The following is an 18,610-nucleotide window of genomic DNA, read 5'->3' as shown; positions in this document are numbered from 1 at the left end:
CATTTGGCAAATTAGGGACTTGAGGCAGTCATGGCGATAACAGGTGGACCACTCTAACTCAAGTAGCATCAATTAAAATATGATACAATATCCCAAAGCATAACAATACAAGAAGTTCACTTCCGGGCGAATGTAATCTGAAACGAAGTGAGAGTGGTTCTTAAAGAAAAGAAAACATATCCACAGACCTTGATCTTATTCTCCCCATCAAGCTTGTAGTTGTGAAGAGCATCTTTGGCAACCCCAGCGCTGCCTTCGTCCATGTATTCCACGAACGCGATGTCTTTTTTTGTTGGAATAAGCCGAACCTCGTGGAGGTTTGGGTACCTGAGAAAGTTAAGATCGGCCTCTCAACGCGGAGGGGGTTTACATACTGAGAAAAGAGGGCCATAAGCTGGTCCTTGGTAACGCTTTCGGGTAGATTTTGAAGGAAAAGGATCTTGTTGGGAGGCAAGTATTCGTCTGGCATCTGGACATTGGGACGCCTAGCTGCAGGAGCTGCAGCAGCTCCGTCAACTGTAATGAACATAATTCAGCGTGCAGCCGGTGAATATAAGGCTGTAACACAAACTTTCTGCAGCCATCCGCTTGGCCTTGAATTTCTGCTTCAAGGGGTTCGAATATCGCGTACGCCCTGCACAATTCAACTTTTCTCAGCTCTCAGTAACAAACCTTGTCAAGAAAACCCCACTTTTGTGTTCAGCTCTCTTGGCCGTATGTTGTTCAAGGTTGTTAGCATCCAATCGTTTGACGACAGCGTCAGATCGCGTCCGCGCAAACGTAATTTGCTGAGACAATCATATGAGCGGAGAACGAGCTTATGACATAGAAGTACGTGCCATAGGTTTGGAGTAGAGAGGGAAGCCACGGACTTCCTTCATAGCTTTCTGTGCGATCTCTGGGGATGCGAATGAGACGAATGCTTGACCCCTCATTCTCAAGTTGCTATGCGCTACAACATCCAGCACTTCCCCATACGATTTGAACAAGCCTTTTAGTGAAGCCTTGAGCACTATGGAAAGAAGAGAAATCAATCACAGCCAAGTTGTGGTATGTTTCGATGCTCACCGTCGATCTTCACCTTCTCGTTGAGGTTTTGGATATAAAGAGTCTCAGAAAGAATTTCTTCCCCTTCTGGTTGAGGTGTCCCATTTTCTGCTAATGTTGGTGCAACATCTTGCATAGAGTGAGGGTCCACTGGGGCTGCCTGTGATGTGGCCATGACTTGATAAGTGCGAGCTTCGTCGAGCTCAGACTTACAGAAAGTGCTTAGTAATCATTTCGTAAAGACTGGGTGGGGTTTACGATTGGCTCATGTAAATGACCCGAATACTAGATCTAATCGTAACTACAAGCTCGCAAGACTAGTATATGACGCTAATTATTGTGGTTTAACTGGAGTTCCATACATGAATGGACCTATGAAGACCGCAATATTTACATATTCAATAGCGACTTCATGAAAATGTATCGCAGAAGCTTTTTTCCCAGTGTGTTGGGCGAAATTTCAAAGGCTAAGGGTCCACGGCTTTCGGCTTCAGCTTCACAGAAGGAATCGTTATAGGAGGCACGTCCAAAGCTTCAGCGAAGTCCTTTCCGGCAACTTGGTTGATTAGATCTATCGAATGACTTCGCAGAGTCGATATCAGCTGAGAGAGATACGCATACATAGTGGATCTCTTACTGATCCTCCAAGTGATCCGTCATTCCCTGCACAGTCATTTTCTCCGGTTCTCCAGGCTTGTCATGACAATGAGTGCACCGCCAAATTTTGCGCGGAGGTATCGTAGTGCTCGCGGCGGCTTCCTCCTGGTCTTGGCGAAGACTTCTACTCTCCTCATCTGAAATTTTCTGCCACTTCACAGTGGAATCACTCCAATGCTTCTTGGCGCAATGTTTGACCTGTGATTCCTCGTCAACGTTGTCTTACTTCAGCCCACAGATCAACTTACAGATTCTCGCCACGAACGGACCATCATAGGTCTCTCTCCATCACAGCGGTTGCCGTAGCTGCACTTCAGGCAGACCAACCTAGGATCCAGAGTGTCGAGCGCCGATACTGTTACCTCTCTCCAGTCTAAGTCGCATGCATCGATGATGTTCCTCACGGTTTGGGAGGCCTTCTTATCTAATTCGAGGTCGTCCGTGGACCACTCTCGTTGCACAGTATTTCCCGGATACCCTTGGCCCATTGCAAACGTGTTAGCAGGGTCGAGTTCATTCCATACTCGTCGCCGGATCCGATTGCATCTATGGTGAAGGTACTCTGGGAAGTACATGTACCGAGGCGAGTCATTAGGCTCAGGAATGTCGTCGCAAAGCCACCCTGTGCACGTAAAGACAGCAACAGCAAGTCTCTCGCATTGAACAGAGAGTCTGTCAAGCCAGTACGGTGGGTGGATTTCAAGCCGCCATAGCAAGTCTGACCGCAAATCATGACCATTGCAGCGCTTCCAAGAGTCGACTAGTTTAAATAACTCCTCGCGAACAGGCTGAAAATCTTCCGTAGTGACAGTCAGATGAGCAGGCAACTCCACAATATCGCGAACTTGTCGCATCCCGAAGAGGTCGGCAGCAGTAGGCATAAGATACTTGTGATACCCTTTCTCCCGTTGCCAGTCACTGTATATCGTAGCGAGGAGGCTTTGCCGCTCCCTGATCTGTTGCTTTCTTTCTTGTAGAATGCGGAATTCGCGCATTTGGCCCATGAATTCGACCATCTTGTGTTGGATGTTTTGCCAGACTGCTCAATAAGTTAGCGTTAAAGAAACACGAACGAACAAAAGTAGATGAAAAGCCTTACTGCGATCGGTCAAGGGCTTTGGCTGCTTGACAAGTGGATGATCTTCAAAATGGGACAACTTGTAGATTCGTGCAGTATGCCGATCTGGAAGCTTGTTGACATCTTCCTCCCAGCCAAGTTCGATCAACTTCTCCAGGATACTGTGAATGTTGAGCCGTGAGCATCAGGAGCTGGACACAAGACTTACGCGTCATGGCGCAAGCTTCTCAGATGATCGAGCTCCTTCCATCTGCTCTGTTGTTCGCCTTCCATCCATGTTGTGCACAGAACGGCATGCTGCATATACTTAACAAACAAGAATGAATATTTCGAAAACAGGAGACATACCTCCTTCCAAACGAGCACCGCATCTCTCTTCAAACCTCGAAGGACAGATCTTTCTTCTGGCCCGAGCTTCGACAACTCATCGACCAATGATTCCCTGTCTGAAATCAGGCAGCGGGCGTCATTTCCTTGAAGGTGAATCAAAGTAAGGACATGCGCCAGTGAATGGACAGAAAACTAACGGTTCTGCGTCATGCTTAATGACAGACAATGGTGCAATTTTAATCCATATGTTTTTTTGAACTTATCATCGACAACCTCTGTACTAAAGCGCCAGTCGGTAAGCCTATGCATCATCAAGCGAGACCTAGCTTACCGCTCTTTAAAGCATTTTTGGCAGTACCTGACTCGGAGGTTCCAGTCAACATTGCGCACATTTGGTCTGAGACAATTCTAAGTTAGGAAGGTCAAATGCATCCGGGTGTGCTATGATTAGAACACTTACGTGACAATGCATATCGAACGCGAGGCTCGCATGCGCAGGCTCCGACATGTCATCAGCACAAGCAGGCATGCCCTTTACATTGGAGCGCGCAGCCATCCACACGGTGGTAGATGAGCGGTGCATCAGCACAGAGCGCAGAGCCTTGGTAGTGCGTGAGAGATGAAGTAAGTCAAGCGGAAGTAGCCTCCCAAAGATCTGGGCCGATTGTGATTATCTCGGATGATCAAATGACAAAGGACCTGAGTTACCTCGAATAGGATATCCAAAGGTAAGGAGATAAGTATTTCGAGACTCTGTTTTTGTGCTCGGGGACGATAGTTCTTGAGAAATTCTGTCGCATCTACGGCGGTAGTTTTTGTAAAGCACGATTTGATTCCACCTCTTGCAAAGACGTGTTCCCATCCATTGTTGGCGGTGATTTTGATTTTCTTCGTGATGTGCCCTGAAAATTCCTCGTCGCTGTCCATATCGACAGCGGAGGACCCACAAAGATTAGAAAAAGACATCTTAGTGAGGGGAAGAATCTCGAGCTTGATCTTGGACCAAGACGCGTCCTGTCACGTTTGTGACAGACGCGAAACCGTGACAAGTTTTTGGGGTTCCTTCCACTAACCTCGAGCAGATGTACATGCTGACTTTATATCGATGAGGAACAATATTAATACCGGTACCGCGATGGGCCGCTGCAGGTATCTTAGACCGAAGGTTGATCGAAGGCGCTGGGCTTCTTTATAGCAAAAATTCGATTAGAACAATCTCGCTTCTCGTGACTCGAGGTTGCAAAACAAACCACAACTACTTTGCGCCCTGCTCATCATACTCATACGTACCATACACTGGCTTCCACTGCTTGTCTTCTGCCTTAGCTCTCACCTCTTCTTTGGTCCAACTAACTCCCTGGATGCCTTCATCAAATGCCTGTTGTGCTACTGCTATTGCAACCTCAAGATTGGCTGCTGGAGCATCTTCGAAGTCGGGTAACAGGCCGCTGTCCGGGTCTTTGAGTGCAGGAGAGAGGGCAGCAAGGCGTTGTGCGCCTGCGATGATCATCCCGTCGGTCATGCGCCTGGATTGCGACAGCATGGAACCAAATCCAAGTCCAGGGTAGATGAGAGCATCTGAAAGTAGCAACGGTCAGTTTGCACAAACGGGGGATTATATGAACTCACTGTTGCATTCAGCGATACTGCAAGTCACAAATCAGCTTGTGCATGATACTCATGATATGACAAGCTTACACATAGTCTTTGCCGTTCGGCATCTTAGCTGGTGGAAACGGACTGCCCGTGGCTAGTAAAGCCATCCCTTCTGTCCAGTCATTCGCGTCCTTCGGATCAACTTCCACCAGATGGCTAGGGTTGCTGAGGGGGAAAATGATAGGTCTCTCACAACCTTCCTTCATTGTCCTCACGACGCGCTCGGTAAAAGCGCCACCTTTCGTCGAACATCCTATTAAGACCGTCGGTCGTACTTTCCTGACAACCTCCAGAAGCTCAACCTCTCCTGTGTTATTAGTTGGAACATCGCTCCATTCTTCATCAGGCCGTACAAATTCTTGCAACGCAGGGCGTATCTTGTTAGGACCAAGAGACTGCTTGATGAGACCAAAGCGATCAACGAGGTAGAATTTCTTGTTGGCTTCCTCACGAGACACACCGTCTGTGAGTATGATTGCGTCCCGAACTTGTGTTGCAATACCAAGGCCCGCAGAACCCGCTCCAAAGATGACATAGCGTTGATCTGCCAGCTTCGACTTGGTCACCCCAATAGCGGCCATCAAAGCAGCCAGTGTAACCGCGCCAGTTCCTTGGCTACTGTGCGTTAGTGCTAATTGATATATTGATGACGCATAACCATACATATCATCATTGAAAACAGAATGCTCATTGCGGTACAGGTCAAGAAATCGCTGAGCATTGGTAACTCCAAAGTCCTCAAAGTGCAGCAAGCAGTGAGGCTGGTGTTTGCGTATCAACTGGACAAACCTATGAAGGTGTCGCAAGCCCATGAGGCGAGACCAACTAAGAGGTAAGTCAAACTTACTTGTCGATGAATTTATCGTATTCAACACCCCGGATCCTTCTCGAAGGCCATCCCTGAATTTGTCTGATGAGCGAATGATGACAGTGATTTAAAAGGCACGCACGACATAAAGATGATCGTTCAAGAGCGCTTCATTGTCAGTGCCGACATCAAGTGTCACACTGAGCGCTTTCGCTGGGTTTATCCCAGCCAATAACCTGTCACCACATGAAGTAAGAATAAAGCGAGGGCAGTGCGAACGCACGTGTATATCGCAGATTTGGCAGATGATATCTGGAACAACTGTTCAACAACTCCCTGTCGTGAGATATGTGCGGATACTCACCCCGATTCCCTATGACGTCAGGCAGTGGTTAGAGATGTAAGGCAGAGCAACGGAAGTGCGCCTACCCCAACGCCTTGGTCGCCGATGCCCAGGATAGCCTCTGCATCTGTGCAGACTATCAACTCGATATCTTTCCCGCGGGTTTGCTCCAGGAAATCTTTCTCCATGGAGTCTTGGTCTGGGAATGTGAGAAATAACCCCTCGCTGCGACGAAAAAGATGAGAGTAGTTTGCAATCGCTTCTGCCTACAATACAGTCAATCACTTAAACACTCGAGAAAAGACCAGAACTCACTTCGGTAGGCGTGTATATAATAGGAGTCAACTCCTTGAGATGCCTGGATAGCAGAGAATAGTAAAGAACCCAATTTTGCTCTTTGAGACTCTGCAAGAATGAGTTCTTTTGTATGGGAGATTCACGAGAGCGTAGCTGATCATAGGCTCTCTCGCATTGTTCTTCGATGGTATTGACGCGAGAAGGAAGTCTGCTCGTTAGACCAAAATCATTACGCTCCTTTTTCGTGAAGGCTGTTCCCTTGTTCCAACGAGGTGAAGTGAGCAATGTCTCGCCGCGCAAGGCGACTTTGAATATGAGTTCTGAGGATATTGGAAACATAGCCTTGACCACCCTTTGCATAGTATGGAGTGGAGAACCCACAACCCCTAGCGCTTAGCGAGTGGGGCTATACCACGTCTGACAGTGGCAGTGACGGTTATTCGGCTTTCTCCGTTGCATTATATTGCCTGTGAAGCGTCAAAGCATCTTCAGTCTCCATTTCAATCCTCAACTAGGAGTTCTTTGTTTTGCAAAAAACAGCACTTATCCACTGGTTGGCCTTTTGTGCGTAACGAACAACTATGGGGCGCTGGACGCAGTACGATGAAGTACTACTATTTTTGACCTTGTCCTCGGCAAGCTGACCCAAAGTTTTCTAGGACGATTACAGGCTCCCAGAAGGCGTGAAGCGAGTTGGTTACGACGCCGACAGTGAGCGGTATTATTTCCGTGACCGTGAAGGATTGGTATACCAAGGGCCAGAGGGCTCTGAATTCGGAGAGCTTAAGCTAGGTAAATGCTTTGGACGCCGTTTTGTTAGCGCTCGCAGTTCACACGTGTATGCAGTGTCTGAACTACCCTCTTCCATCCCTCAAGAGGTAGATGAAGACAGTGACCTGGAAGCTGCTCCTACTGGCACTGACGGTTATCGCATCTTGGCGCTAGATGAGGTAAGTTCTCGCCGTCATTGCCCGCCCTATCTCAATTCGGCTGTAGAACGGCACCCGGTACAATCCCCGGGGAGGAGCTTACCGTACACTTTTCCCGTTCTTTCTCATGATTGCTGTCGTCTTATTATTGGTCTGGCGTCTCGTTCTGTTGCCTACACGTATCGCTCCTGTTCCATGCCCTTCAACGACCCTCTCCTACATCGTGCAACCTGGAGACACTTGTTGGGATATCGCCAACGACCACAATTCCTCTTTAGACAAACTTCTCATTGTCAACCCCAAAGTGGACTGCGACAAGCTCATGCCTGGTGAACGTGTTTGCGTTCCGGATGAAGGAATGTCTATTAGTGTCCGTTTCTAGGGACTTTTTATGATTTCAAAATATATTCCACGCAGCATAGTCTCATTTGTATATTATTGCTCATCGCATATGGACATTTGGATATTGGCTTTATCGAACAGTTTACTTCTAGATGACGTCAGAACTGAATGTGGTAACGCAGCTGCATAGCCACTATGCTTCTGTTCAACTTTCGCGCAGCTCCACCGGTCTCCATCAAAACTTGTTTCTTTCATCTTTCACGAACAATCACGAACTATCAGCCAAACGAGTCTTGTATATCCAGTTTGAACAATGGATTTTAATACCCACATGCGAAGGGGACACCCTAGTAAGAATCTGTTGTTTCCTTCATTCAGTTCAACTGACTTACTGGATCGCAGTTGTATTCTCGTTGATCATCTTGTTCTGTATCATCGAGGTATGTGCACATTTCATTGCAACGCTGAAATAATAAATCCCTGCGGTAGCTTGCAATCTCAGCCTGGCTCACGTCACGTTTTAATTCCTATCAAAACTACTTCAGTCTAGCAGAACGAGACCGCACGCGTTTTCTACTGTTCACTTCAATATGGACGATCGTATTGTCTGGTGTCTACATGTTTTTCTTCTTTTCTTTGCCAGATAGCCCCATGAGTAGTGTAGCTTCTCATGTCGTCTTGTAAGTCAACCTCCTTTGACTTGATAGAACTTGCTGACAAATCGTCATAGCCTACTTCTAACATGGATCTTCTGGACTGCGGGTGCTGCAAGTATAACCGCAGCTCTCGGTGGAGGGCTGAACTGCAAGTTCGTGTATCTTCTTGCGTCGCGCTCTTATTGTTCATGTCCTATCACTTTAGTACCCAGATGGTGTTCGTGTATTGCGGGCAACTTAACGCGCTAGAGGGTTTTGCTTGGGTTATTTGGTGCGTGCTATTGATACATGACCATCACTTTCTTGTTCATATTCCTGCTAGGCTTCTTGTGACGTTCGCAATCCTTGTTGTGCTGATACGGGGCATTCTCGCGGCACGCCGGGGTGATGGAATGCGCGGGTCACTAATGGCATGATCATGCAGGCTGTCCCAGCTCACTTAGGTCGCTGCGCATGCAAGACATTGTCTTCTAGGGCTTCTTTCTTTATAGTTATTCATTCTACAGACGATGTGCGACACTCGTATTACATGTATTGCTACATCTACGTCATGCCTTGCCACGATTTTACGATTACTGACATACATAGCTCATAGCGCCTCTTTCCCATGTTCCAATAATACTTAGTCATGCAGTCACCGGCGACTCACTGCGGAAATGAGATTTTAGCTCCACCATGACGCGGACATGCCAGTGGACAGTCCAGACGTGGATCAATGAATTCGAGCTCGTCTGGGAGTTGCAACGTTGCGAGCCGAGTCTTCGCGTTAACGGATACCTTGGTTCAAAAGTAAACTGTCCTAACTCGGGCAGACTGAATTTTATATAAGACCGATTAGTGTGGCGAGTCCCGATGCATCTGTTGATCGTGGAACCTCACAACAGCTTATCACGTCGCTCACCTGACCCACCTTCGATAGCTGACTAGCGCTAGCGCTGACTGGTCGTGCATTTCTCAGCGGTCGTGAGCTTTCTGACACAGGTCATGATTCCAACTTCTTTCATGGGCTCTTTGGCCCTGATGCGATGACCAACCGTTGTTGATGAGTGGCACCTGGACCTATTCAAGGGAAAGGCACTCGAACTTTGAACTGTCGTTTTCTTCGTGGGTATGTAGTACTAACTAGCGCTGCTCCTTCGATCAACATTGCTCATTTATAGCGCATGCAGTCACACCACCCGGCACCGGGTCGAAATGCTGGACACTAGCCGCTGTCAAGCACCAGTGCGTGTTTATCTCATTTATCGATATACCTGTTAAACCTGGAAATAGGTTCTGGACGACGTCGACAAGGCTATATCCACCTGATGGATTGAGCTCAAGAATTCATACACGAAGTGGATTTACCGTGACCAGAGTTGATCCACAGGCCAGCTGAGAACTCAAATATCTCGCTGTTCACCTGCCCTTGCCCATCACCATGCATCATCATTAACCAGCCTCCCGAAGTTACAGTCACCTTTCTCCACTCTAGCCTAGGGATTCACACATCTGCCATCCTTCCAATACGGTGTACTTATAGACCGCTAACTATGCAACAACCCTATCGGGTTATTTTCGCGTCTTTGCACAGACGCTCCTGCTCCTCCGATGCTGTTCTCGCACTGTTAATTAGTACAATCTGAGTAACACAAGAGTTATACTCGGCTTTCGGTTCTATGATATCGTTTTGAAGGTCTCATACTCGCAAGACGATCGCACAGAAAGTATTATCGTCGACCGTCGACCAACGATCAATCACGTTTTATGCTAGATCTATAGATAGGCTACGATCTGTATCAAATCTGTATGCCCAGAAATTGCCCATTAGCGATCATGTCAACGAAATCTTGTGCTATGATAATGTAGCAGCTGACGTTGGCATGGAAAATTATTTGTATCATCCATCACACGTCGATTAGATATTGGCTTCTTGTTCTCCTCAAAGTTCACATCATCTGTTGATCTCATACCACCATGGCCTCTCAGACGTACCAACTCTTTTGCATCGGTAACCCCCTCCTCGACGTGCAGGTCACTAACGGTGAAGAGCTGCTCAAGAAGTATGATCTGAAGGCCAACGATGCCATCCTTGCGGAGGAGAAGCACATGTCCATGTGAGTATCCGATAATCGCTCTCCACGTCAGACATTCATCGTCAACGCCTACAGCTACTGATGAGCTCGTGAAGGACTACAAGGTCACATACGTTGCTGGTGGTGCTTCTCAAAACGCTGCCCGAGGAGCCGCAGTAAGTCTTTATGCTCTATAATCAGGCCTCAGGTTTCAGATACTGACACTCCCACAGTATGTTCTTCCCCCCAATTCAGTAGTTTACACTGGCTGCGTGGGAGATGACAACCTGGCAGATCAACTGCGGGCGGCAAACAAGCGTGAGGGCCTGCAGGAGGTCTACCTCGTCAAGCCAGGTGAAAGAACGGGCGCATGCGCCGTCGTCCTCACGGGGCATGATCGGTAAGGTCAACATCACAAATCTGTAGCACCAAACTCAATCGGTATATCAGCTCCCTGGTCACGACCCTCCGGGCAGCTGAGAAGTTCGAGCAATCGCATCTCTCTTCCCCCACAGTGGCACCTTTGGTAGACGCCGCAAAAGTCTTCTACGTAGAAGGCTTCTTCCTGACGCACGGCACAGTCCGTTGTGCTCGAGCTCAGCCAAAAGGCATCCGCTGCTTCCAAGGTGTTTGCAATGAACTTCTCTGCACCTTTCATTGCGCAGTTCTTCGGCACCCAGCTCCAGTCCGTCCTCCCCTACTGCGACATCATCATCGGCAACGAGACCGAGGCTGAGGCATACGCAGCCGCAAACGGTCTGCCAGACACAAAGGACCTTGCTGCTATCGCCAAGGCTGTTGCGATTTTCCCCAAATCGAACAAATCTCGCCCGCGTGTCGTGGTCTTCACGCACGGCGCTGAGTCCACTACCTTGGTATCATCCGCTGAGCCTGACAGCCCCAAGGTCTTCAAAGTCAGCGCTATCGACAAAGAGCTGATCGTCGACACCAACGGTGCTGGTGATGCTTTCGCGGGTGGTTTCCTCGGCGCGTATGTCGCTGGTAAAAGCTTGGATGAGTGTGTCGAGGTTGGGCACAAGATGGGTGCCATGAATATCCAGCTTGTAAGTCGATGCATTTTGATATCAAGACACTCGCTGATTATAGATATCCATTAGGTTGGTCCCCAATACCTGTGGCCCAAGGTCTCCGTTCTTTAAACACGTTGAACTATCCATATACACTTTCTGAATTCCCTACATATATCACGCTTTCAACAGCGATATTTGTTGTATCCTTACTACACATACCGATGTTCCTTCATCACTCGCTTTCCACAAGCATGTAGCAACTGATATTTCGAATCTATGATTTCGATGATGATTAAGACTAAAGTGTTACAAAAAGCTCCAATGTTATGCATGGAAGACAAGCTGTGTATGCGTGAGTACAGTAAGGTAATGCATGTAAAAAAACAGCGAGGAATAACATCAATAATCTAGAGTATGACTGTTATAAAGATGGAGGTGGAGATGCGAGGGATTCCTGGTTCAGTAGGTCCAGCATCAGATCATACACATTAGATTCTGCAGCAGTCATCGCGCTACCCACCTGAGTCAACAGCTCGGCTTTGCAGATACATATAAGCATCAACTTTCGAATCACAACAGAATAGAACGAACCTGGATTCAGCATAGGCTCTCCATCTTCTGTGAGCATGTGTTCCATTTCAGGTGGACGCTCGAAAGTGTGAGTATGGGGTGGCGATTGGGTAGCATAAAATAGTTCAGGTGGTTCTATATCGTGACTGGACGTGAGTTCTCTTGATGTTTCGTTTCGTTCGATGCTACCTCCGGTAGAAGCCGAGCTAGAATGGTGTGATACCGATCGAGGGTCCACATGACTGGGTGAGTGTATGATATCCGGTGCACGTGATGGCTCTCTTTCTGTCGATGACAAGACGACTTCTACAGCGGGTTGATTGACCTTAAAAGATGCTTTATGGTTTGCAGCTGGTGACACTGGTGAGATGTCTAGCGAAGGGTCGATGACAGGAGATCTTGCTTCATTCCCATGGAAGTTCCCTGTTCCCGACGCAGAGGGGTCGCCGCCACTGTGCATACTCGTCCTTGTAGGACTACTAGTGCTCGATGAGTCATCACAGGGCGAGGGAGAGTGCGGCTGGACACCGTTTTGTAGATGAGCCATGAGGTCAGAGGGCGGTGGAGGGTGAGGCATTCCACGATAGTATGCATAGTATGAAGGATGCGGATAGCCTATAGGCGGAATAGGTGGTGGTTGCGACCCGTCAGGAATCCAGGCGCTTGGGGGCCATGTTGCCTGGTGTAATCGAGCCGATGATGTTGGGAGTCCAACGTTAGGAGGATATTGACCTTCAACGATTACTCCAAGGGGTGGTGCCATGTATGCTGTCACAATTGAGAGGGTGAATTAGGTCGAGAACGAATGCACCTACCACCTGCAGGCATAGTGTGTTGACGATAATAACTAGTGTGAGCCTTGCGGACCGCCAAGAGTACCAAGAGGGGGTGGAGCGCCATCGGTTGGATTATCTGCACCTTTCGATGACGGCGATGGACTTCGGCTGTGAGATTGAGACCCTGATGCCCGGGGCTCAGGTACTACTTTTCTTCTTCTCTACCTCCGTGGGTTCGATGATTACGCCGTTGTGTCTGTATACAATTCCAATCAGATAAATTAGCTGACACTCAATATATGTCCATGCCTGGACTTCTGATGCCTCCGTAATGCATCAGTCTGCCAGATTCATGTATTAGTAATTGCACCATATGAATGAAAGTGATCAAAGAATAACGTACTCGTGTAAACGTAGCATCACATTGCGGACATGCACTACAGGGGCATAGCCACGTCAGAACCGTCGCGTATCATACATGCTTGAATAAGCACTCACAATCCTGGCACGGAGTGTAATTTGGTAGTTCGCTGATGCCGTTTCAGATCGGCCTCCCGAGCAAACTGCTTGTTGCAACCATCGATTTTGCATGGCCACACTCCAGTCTCTGTCACCTTTTTCTTCTGAGTCGTCTTTCTCTTCTGTGACTCTTTTTTTTGTTCCGGCTACATTTCAGCCACAGTGAATTCAGGTGGCTGATAAGCACAATTCAATCCGCGAGCACTACGCACTGTCTGTTTTGCTTGTCGAACCATCTTGGATGGTGCGCTGCACTAGATCAGCCGTTTCAAACTTAAGATGATCCTGATTTTTTTGTTCAGAATTTATTGGGATTGGATTGCGCTCGTCAATATGCGCTGTGGCTAAACCTGTGGCTGACGTCCGTGCGGCGGCGGGGGAATTTGGGCGATGGCAGAATGTGGCAGAAGGTGTCCGCGACTCGTGGCATTAGCACGGAGGCTTATGTCATCTTGCTAATTAAGGCAGCTGTTCAAGTTCGTAATCTTGCTTGGCACTCTCGAGGAGTTCATGGAAGGGCTTGCGAAGTCTTGTCAGGTGAGGCCTCTGATAGTATCAAAGGCAGAGTTAGAAGAGTTGTGATACGAAGGCTTCTGTGTCACAGTATTATAGCACACATTTGTATTTTATCCAAATGACCTACGAGATACTAATATATTGACAATTTCAAGTTTTCAATGGAACAACCATGACACATGGTGACTGAGCGCTAAGCAATGGAACAAATATAATCTGCTATTACAAGGCATCGGAATATCTGTAGCAAGGGTTCGAAGACTATGTTATACAGACGCTGCTATGTTGAATTACAGTTCCGTGTATATAGTGTACAATCATCAAAAAATATCCGTGAGTGATCTACAATGCCTCGGTTAACTCTGGGGCAGCGGGTGTCATTTCGGGTGAGACAATCTCGCTAGCGGACGTAACAGACGCAGTGGTGGACGATGTGGAAGTGGGTGATGCAGTACTAGATTCAGTATCCACGCTGTTAGCGTTCAGAAAACAAAACATCTAATGGGTAGAGACTCACTCAGAATGTTGTGAAGGCAGTTCTCCATAAATATTCTTTGGTCCATCAAAATAGCCTTCTAAGCGGGTGCCGTCTTCAGCGATGCCGCAGAAGCTGATGATGTTAGAACTCGTATCATTGACATTGATCGATGAATAAGGTCTCTAGAAACTTACTCGACGATTTGTTTCCAGTATGTCTCGTGATCGAACTCGAAGTCAAAATCACCTCCAAATTCAGAGTCCAGCTGAGACTTTGGAATCAGTTCAAGAAGATCAGGATTAAACCTCATCTATAGTCTGTCAAATCACGTTTCCTACGCAGATACAGAATAACGCGTACCTTGTCCCGGGTGACAGGATCCAAGAATGGCGAAATGCCTTTGTAGAAGAAATTAAGCAACATTGGAAGGTTGGTGACGATTGCGCGACCGAGAGTTTCTACATAGTGTTGCTGAAGGATCGTAAGTACTTTACTGGCAACGGATATCGAAGGGTTGGTGCGAAGCGTCGTGGATTTATAATCTACGATGATAACCAGTGACTCTTGTCCTAGGGGCATCAAATCCTTTGCACGTTCTCTGTACTCCTGTGAGATGACGTTGAATGAGAGGACTAAGAACGTACAACCACCAAACGAGGTGTCTTAACTGCCTAGGACTGGTTTCGGTATTTTCGCGACCAGGGCGCATGTAGATTATGGGCCTGCCATCTTTATCAAACCCATTTAAGATGCTGTGTTCCGTTGATTAGCTCTCTTTCATATGAAGTGGGAAGGAGTTACATACATCTTCCCTGTCCCGGCTTCTATCTTCACCTACGTTTTGGCAACTGTGTATGTATCAATATTATCTTCGAGTTGAATATGCACATACATCATCAGGTCTGATTAACTCTGGTTGGAACTCCCTCCTCCATTTGATGGTTCCCTCTATTCTACGCTTCGCGTCAGGGAGTTTCCATTTTGCCGCGCGCATGTACCGAGGCATGGTATCTGGCTTGTTCAACCATCGCAGCTCCCATTTATGGTACGGGTCTGATGAGTCCAGAAGCAGAGTATCTGCATACTTTTTACGACGACTCAGGTAACGGATGACAGAAAGAAAAGTGTCATACCTCACGTAATGCCTTTATATGGGTTTGTTGCTCGTCGGAGTACTGGTATATAGGCTGCACGACAGTACCTTGCTCTGGGGAAGTAAAAACAGCTCTGACCATGGTACGAAATGAAGAGCTGGGTGAAAGAAAGTGAACAGACAACCGTGGCTGCCTGGTGCCACACGTGGACCTACATAGCTAGTGAATTTGGTAATAAGGGACAGGAGGTGTCGCATATGTAAATTACTTTACATAAGCTTTTAAACCTTAACATACAGCCACTCAAACTTACCAGCACGCCATTCTGAGTTCCTCGATAGTGGCATCAAAATTTGATAGAATCGTTCGCTAAGTACTGAGAAAGAGTCGTTCTCAGTACTATAGAAGACATCCAGATAGTTGAATCAATGAAAAAAGGATGCTGTGAGTGATATCATGTGACTAATATCAATTATATCAATTACGAGAGTTAGCAATAGTATTGGCGCCAGAATGCATAGCGTTCGCAACCAGCAGCCTTACCTTCGTTCTTGATTCCCCTCCTACTCCTCGTTGCATGCCGGTGGGTCGCGAAGATGCGAGGCAGATCTGAGATGGTGTTCTGACCGTTCGTGATCAACGGTAATATTGGGGGTCGCGGTATGAAATTGAGTGATGGGCATCGGTCACGATGTGACCGTTCGTGACCCGACCGTCGTTCGTCGGGTTTGAAACTATACTAATATCGTGATGTCCACTTCTCTGCTCGTTCCCCAGCATGTTGCATATATCAAAGCTCTTGGAGATGTTAGTTCTTCTCTTACTCAGTGAACTGATCTCTGAACTTTCAAGCAGAGTAAACATGAGTTGTCCTATCATCTCTCAGCTCACCTAAGGATGAACGCAGTATACTGGGGCCTGACTGCTCTTTTGATCATGGGACATGGGGATGCGTTGGATCGCGATGAGATGATAGATTTCGTTATGAGCTGCTGGGATGAAGAGGCAGGTTTGTTCTTATCAAGAGATCCATGCCATTTCGAGCTCACATTCTGCAGGCGCTTTTAGCGCTCATCCTGATCATGACGTGCACCTACTTTCTACTCTCAGCGCAATACAAATTTTGTTAATGCAGAATGCGCTCAATAGAGTCAATGTTGGCCGCATTGTGAAATGTACCTTGTCTATCTATTGTTAAATAGGTTTACATCACTAACACGACTCAGTCATTCTATCTTTGCAGCAACCTTCTGGAGTTTTTGCGGGCGATGCCTTTGGCGAAACTGATACACGGTTTGTGTATTGTGCGGTCAATGCTCTCTCGCTTCTTGGCAAGCTCGATGAGTTGGACATCGAGAAAACGGTTGCATATATCAGGCGTTGCAGGAATTTTGATGGTGGATTTGGCCACGTTGCGGGTGCCGAAAGTCATGCTTCACAAGGTGAGCCACCCAACACACATAATTTCAGAATGTTGGAGTGCCATAGTATTTGTTTGCGTTGCGGCACTTGCGATTCTGGACAGATTGGATGAGGTCGATCAGCCAACCTTGTGTTGGTGGTTATCGGAGCGACAACTACCGAATGGAGGACTCAACGGACGCCCTGAAAAGCTGGAGGATGTGAGTTTCTGTGCATATAACTGCCATGCAGTGTTCCTGATTCTCTGTTTACAGGTTTGCTATAGCTTCTGGGTGTTATCCGCCCTTTCTATCCTTAATAAGCTTACATGGATAGACTCGAGTAAACTGGAAGGCTTCATTCTCTCTGCACAAGACACCGAGTCAGGAGGTATTGCTGATCGCCCGGGCGATATGCCTGATGTCTTCCATACAATATTTGGCTTGGCCGGTGCGTAAAGTGTTACAATCTCAGAGCCAACCTTAGAACCGTCTTCTCGACAGGTCTGTCATTATTGGGATACCCGACACTAGTGGACCTTGACCCAGTGTACTGCATGCCTGCGAGTATTATTGAAAATCTGGGTCTCAGGAAAGGGTGGAAGGCTTTGCAGAGAAGGTCTTCGTGATTTGCGTTTGGATTGAGGTTACATATGGCGTCGACACCAATTGGAAATCGCTTCGTTCTTACAATATGTAGATATCATATATGCACGTCATATGCATCATTGTTATTGACACGTCTCATACTAATACTCTCAGTCATGGATTCACTACAATGACTTTCAAATCATCGAGTGGCACTGATTTGATCCAAATGAACCACCATCCCCTACCGACTGCGATGATGTAGTCTCATAGCTTTTGCAGGAACTCCACACTATTCTAAAGTCGATGACAAATTGCAACAACTTTATCCATGGGAAAGCATTGAATAGCCTTGTAATTCAGAACTCGAGCAGGGGGAACCAGGATTCGTCGACAAGGTTGGCCCGAGTTTCCTACCATCTGTGATTGCGCAATGTCACATTTGGAGGACTTTAGCCCGCTAGCTGTGACAAATAGGCGGGGTCTAGGACGAGTAGTGAAAGAGCCATCCACGACATACATCCATGGCTCCGGCAGATTTGGAAGGAGCTTGACGACATCCCTTCCTTACGTCCAGGTCGTATTTTCGAACAGAAATTTTGCCGAGTTAGAGGACATATCGACAAGGATAGAATTTATATCCTCCACACAGCACACAGATGTGCAACGTGCAACGTTCGGCGGCGATCCGTATTTCTCGATGGCTACCAGCAAGCTCGAGGTCATTGACGTCTAGAGCAGAGCGGTATGCTATCAGCTGGCTAATGATTAGCTAGGTACTTATTGCAGGCCCCGTAACATCAGGGACTTGACAGGGACAGTGGCATCAGTGATGTGTCGGGCCTGAAACCCCTGGCTTGGGCCTGGCGACGAATACTCAAGCCAAGCTGCCAAGGCCACGATGCCGCTGAAATTGTATCCACAAAATGACCTCTCAGCTCGTGTCAAACCACTGGCAAATGTATCAATGGAAATAACGTTCGGGCGGGAGGAATGGATAGCACTCAGGGTCGTTCAATTTATAATACGACATTGTTGTAGTATCGGTAAGGAAATTAAGAGCTGTCAGCACAGGATGTGTAGACTCCGGAAGATACCCTGATCATAGTAGTAAATGGTCAGTTCTTTTAACGAGGAAAACACACATGACTTGACGGGGTTGATCGTCGTTCCTGTGGGAAGTGCAGGAAGGTCGCCTATTCCATATTTGATGAGATAGATGCGTTTCGAAGACATCAAGTGGTGGTGTACTCAAGATATTGTTCCTGGTAGCAAGTCCTCAGCAACACAATAGGAGTAGGAGGGCTGTACTTACTAAGTTACTAGCAGTGCGACTTCGGTATCGTACATCTGCACAGAAGTCACCAGTAGTATCCACGAAAAGAGATGATTAGAGGACACCTTCGTTTTCTCCGTTCAGCTAAGAATAGTAAGCCTTGAA

General features: G+C 47.4%; 9 protein-coding genes across 9 annotated transcripts; 4 read left to right on the top strand and 5 right to left on the bottom strand.

The window, feature by feature from the left end:
• Positions 1-37: 37 nt before the first annotated feature.
• F5891DRAFT_1022452 (uncharacterized protein) lies at positions 38-1,256 on the bottom strand. The gene is made up of 7 exons (XM_041361233.1): positions 1,069-1,256; positions 840-1,012; positions 692-788; positions 572-634; positions 375-516; positions 189-327; positions 38-137 (listed from the first exon to the last, which is right to left on the bottom strand). Exons 1-7 carry the CDS (start codon positions 1,220-1,222, stop codon positions 117-119), a joined length of 789 nt encoding a protein of 262 aa, XP_041228184.1. The 5' UTR covers positions 1,223-1,256; the 3' UTR covers positions 38-116.
• Positions 1,257-1,344: 88 nt separating this feature from the next.
• F5891DRAFT_1106622 (uncharacterized protein) lies at positions 1,345-4,277 on the bottom strand. The gene is made up of 10 exons (XM_041363659.1): positions 3,821-4,277; positions 3,573-3,767; positions 3,444-3,520; positions 3,310-3,392; positions 3,131-3,255; positions 2,991-3,079; positions 2,804-2,943; positions 1,953-2,743; positions 1,685-1,902; positions 1,345-1,629 (listed from the first exon to the last, which is right to left on the bottom strand). Exons 1-10 carry the CDS (start codon positions 4,076-4,078, stop codon positions 1,515-1,517), a joined length of 2,091 nt encoding a protein of 696 aa, XP_041228183.1. The 5' UTR covers positions 4,079-4,277; the 3' UTR covers positions 1,345-1,514.
• Positions 4,278-6,631, bottom strand: F5891DRAFT_1022447 (uncharacterized protein). Its single transcript, XM_041361232.1, has 10 exons — positions 6,235-6,631; positions 6,006-6,185; positions 5,941-5,949; positions 5,860-5,888; positions 5,719-5,812; positions 5,616-5,668; positions 5,432-5,557; positions 4,811-5,383; positions 4,742-4,758; positions 4,278-4,690 (listed from the first exon to the last, which is right to left on the bottom strand). Exons 1-10 carry the CDS (start codon positions 6,574-6,576, stop codon positions 4,368-4,370), a joined length of 1,746 nt encoding a protein of 581 aa, XP_041228182.1. The 5' UTR covers positions 6,577-6,631; the 3' UTR covers positions 4,278-4,367.
• Positions 6,632-6,684: 53 nt separating this feature from the next.
• On the top strand, positions 6,685-7,691 carry F5891DRAFT_1022446 (carbohydrate-binding module family 50 protein). The gene is made up of 4 exons (XM_041361231.1): positions 6,685-6,824; positions 6,876-7,008; positions 7,063-7,166; positions 7,213-7,691. Exons 1-4 carry the CDS (start codon positions 6,798-6,800, stop codon positions 7,525-7,527), a joined length of 579 nt encoding a protein of 192 aa, XP_041228181.1. The 5' UTR covers positions 6,685-6,797; the 3' UTR covers positions 7,528-7,691.
• On the top strand, positions 7,659-8,955 carry F5891DRAFT_144406 (uncharacterized protein). The gene is made up of 6 exons (XM_041370655.1): positions 7,659-7,837; positions 7,890-7,927; positions 7,977-8,167; positions 8,218-8,295; positions 8,349-8,414; positions 8,466-8,955. The coding sequence occupies exons 1-6, from the start codon at positions 7,801-7,803 to the stop codon at positions 8,557-8,559; spliced, it is 504 nt and encodes a 167-aa protein (XP_041228180.1). The 5' UTR covers positions 7,659-7,800; the 3' UTR covers positions 8,560-8,955.
• A 1,144-nt stretch (positions 8,956-10,099) lies between these two features.
• On the top strand, positions 10,100-11,512 carry F5891DRAFT_1214999 (Ribokinase-like protein; the record flags this gene model as incomplete). The annotated part of the gene is made up of 6 exons (XM_041369292.1): positions 10,100-10,239; positions 10,271-10,373; positions 10,431-10,597; positions 10,648-10,747; positions 10,779-11,261; positions 11,316-11,512. The coding sequence occupies 6 exons, from the start codon at positions 10,100-10,102 to the stop codon at positions 11,355-11,357; spliced, it is 1,035 nt and encodes a 344-aa protein (XP_041228179.1). The 3' UTR covers positions 11,358-11,512.
• A 21-nt stretch (positions 11,513-11,533) lies between these two features.
• Positions 11,534-13,744, bottom strand: F5891DRAFT_1022431 (uncharacterized protein). The gene is made up of 7 exons (XM_041361230.1): positions 13,306-13,744; positions 13,073-13,239; positions 12,978-13,011; positions 12,865-12,915; positions 12,666-12,795; positions 11,820-12,566; positions 11,534-11,723 (listed from the first exon to the last, which is right to left on the bottom strand). Exons 1-7 carry the CDS (start codon positions 13,327-13,329, stop codon positions 11,650-11,652), a joined length of 1,227 nt encoding a protein of 408 aa, XP_041228178.1. The 5' UTR covers positions 13,330-13,744; the 3' UTR covers positions 11,534-11,649.
• A 20-nt stretch (positions 13,745-13,764) lies between these two features.
• F5891DRAFT_144096 (CRAL TRIO domain-containing protein) lies at positions 13,765-15,552 on the bottom strand. Its single transcript, XM_041370654.1, has 9 exons — positions 15,495-15,552; positions 15,221-15,448; positions 14,980-15,171; positions 14,893-14,921; positions 14,732-14,839; positions 14,448-14,685; positions 14,282-14,397; positions 14,127-14,219; positions 13,765-14,063 (listed from the first exon to the last, which is right to left on the bottom strand). The coding sequence occupies exons 2-9, from the start codon at positions 15,320-15,322 to the stop codon at positions 13,952-13,954; spliced, it is 990 nt and encodes a 329-aa protein (XP_041228177.1). The 5' UTR covers positions 15,323-15,448; positions 15,495-15,552; the 3' UTR covers positions 13,765-13,951.
• Positions 15,553-15,882: 330 nt separating this feature from the next.
• F5891DRAFT_1022403 (rab geranylgeranyltransferase) lies at positions 15,883-17,224 on the top strand. The gene is made up of 7 exons (XM_041361229.1): positions 15,883-15,988; positions 16,037-16,190; positions 16,240-16,356; positions 16,408-16,623; positions 16,670-16,803; positions 16,858-17,032; positions 17,086-17,224. The coding sequence occupies exons 1-7, from the start codon at positions 15,932-15,934 to the stop codon at positions 17,208-17,210; spliced, it is 978 nt and encodes a 325-aa protein (XP_041228176.1). The 5' UTR covers positions 15,883-15,931; the 3' UTR covers positions 17,211-17,224.
• The last annotated feature ends 1,386 nt before the right edge of the window (positions 17,225-18,610 follow it).

Source organism: Suillus fuscotomentosus (genome assembly GCF_016647785.1).
Source record: "Suillus fuscotomentosus strain FC203 chromosome Unknown F5891scaffold_16, whole genome shotgun sequence".
Taxonomy (NCBI): Eukaryota; Fungi; Basidiomycota; class Agaricomycetes; order Boletales; family Suillaceae; genus Suillus; species Suillus fuscotomentosus.
This window is presented reverse-complemented; position numbering and strand designations above follow the sequence as displayed.

Bases quoted from the DNA above. Each gene is read 5' to 3' on its own strand.
- F5891DRAFT_144096 (XM_041370654.1), bottom strand. From the start codon at position 15,322: ATGGTCAGAGCTGTTTTTACTTCCCCAGAGCAAGGTACTGTCGTGCAG. The intron at 14,398-14,447 runs GTACGCGTTATT...GACAGACTATAG, and splicing joins ATCCTGTCACCCGGGACAAG to ATGAGGTTTAATCCTGATCT. The intron at 14,220-14,281 runs GTAAGTTTCTAG...TAACATCATCAG, and splicing joins TACTGGAAACAAATCGTCGA to CTTCTGCGGCATCGCTGAAG.
- F5891DRAFT_1022431 (XM_041361230.1), bottom strand. From the start codon at position 13,329: ATGGTTCGACAAGCAAAACAGACA. The intron at 13,012-13,072 runs GTGAGTGCTTAT...ATGCCCCTGTAG, and splicing joins TTACACTCCGTGCCAGGATT to TGCATGTCCGCAATGTGATG. The intron at 12,567-12,665 runs GTCCGCAAGGCT...CAATTGTGACAG, and splicing joins CCCTCTTGGTACTCTTGGCG to CATACATGGCACCACCCCTT.
- F5891DRAFT_1022452 (XM_041361233.1), bottom strand. From the start codon at position 1,222: ATGGCCACATCACAGGCAGCCCCAGTGGACCCTCACTCTATGCAAGAT. The intron at 789-839 runs GCACGTACTTCT...TGATTGTCTCAG, and splicing joins CTCTCTACTCCAAACCTATG to CAAATTACGTTTGCGCGGAC. The intron at 635-691 runs GTGGGGTTTTCT...TGAATTGTGCAG, and splicing joins CAAGAGAGCTGAACACAAAA to GGCGTACGCGATATTCGAAC.
- F5891DRAFT_1106622 (XM_041363659.1), bottom strand. From the start codon at position 4,078: ATGTCTTTTTCTAATCTTTGTGGGTCCTCCGCTGTCGATATGGACAGC. The intron at 3,768-3,820 runs GTAACTCAGGTC...CAATCGGCCCAG, and splicing joins CTTTGGATATCCTATTCGAG to ATCTTTGGGAGGCTACTTCC. The intron at 3,256-3,309 runs GTTAGTTTTCTG...TTCACCTTCAAG, and splicing joins ATTAAGCATGACGCAGAACC to GAAATGACGCCCGCTGCCTG.
- F5891DRAFT_1022403 (XM_041361229.1), top strand. From the start codon at position 15,932: ATGTCCACTTCTCTGCTCGTTCCCCAGCATGTTGCATATATCAAAGCT. The intron at 16,624-16,669 runs GTGAGCCACCCA...GGAGTGCCATAG, and splicing joins CGAAAGTCATGCTTCACAAG to TATTTGTTTGCGTTGCGGCA. The intron at 16,804-16,857 runs GTGAGTTTCTGT...CTCTGTTTACAG, and splicing joins GCCCTGAAAAGCTGGAGGAT to GTTTGCTATAGCTTCTGGGT.
- F5891DRAFT_144406 (XM_041370655.1), top strand. From the start codon at position 7,801: ATGGATTTTAATACCCACATGCGAAGGGGACACCCTA. The intron at 7,838-7,889 runs GTAAGAATCTGT...ACTGGATCGCAG, and splicing joins CATGCGAAGGGGACACCCTA to TTGTATTCTCGTTGATCATC. The intron at 8,168-8,217 runs GTAAGTCAACCT...AAATCGTCATAG, and splicing joins GTAGCTTCTCATGTCGTCTT to CCTACTTCTAACATGGATCT.
- F5891DRAFT_1022446 (XM_041361231.1), top strand. From the start codon at position 6,798: ATGGGGCGCTGGACGCAGTACGATGAA. The intron at 6,825-6,875 runs GTACTACTATTT...AAAGTTTTCTAG, and splicing joins GCTGGACGCAGTACGATGAA to GACGATTACAGGCTCCCAGA. The intron at 7,009-7,062 runs GTAAATGCTTTG...ACGTGTATGCAG, and splicing joins ATTCGGAGAGCTTAAGCTAG to TGTCTGAACTACCCTCTTCC.
- F5891DRAFT_1022447 (XM_041361232.1), bottom strand. From the start codon at position 6,576: ATGCAAAGGGTGGTCAAGGCTATGTTTCCAATATCCTCAGAACTCATA. The intron at 6,186-6,234 runs GTGAGTTCTGGT...ACTGTATTGTAG, and splicing joins TTATATACACGCCTACCGAA to GCAGAAGCGATTGCAAACTA. The intron at 5,669-5,718 runs GTGCGTGCCTTT...AGACAAATTCAG, and splicing joins TGAACGATCATCTTTATGTC to GGATGGCCTTCGAGAAGGAT.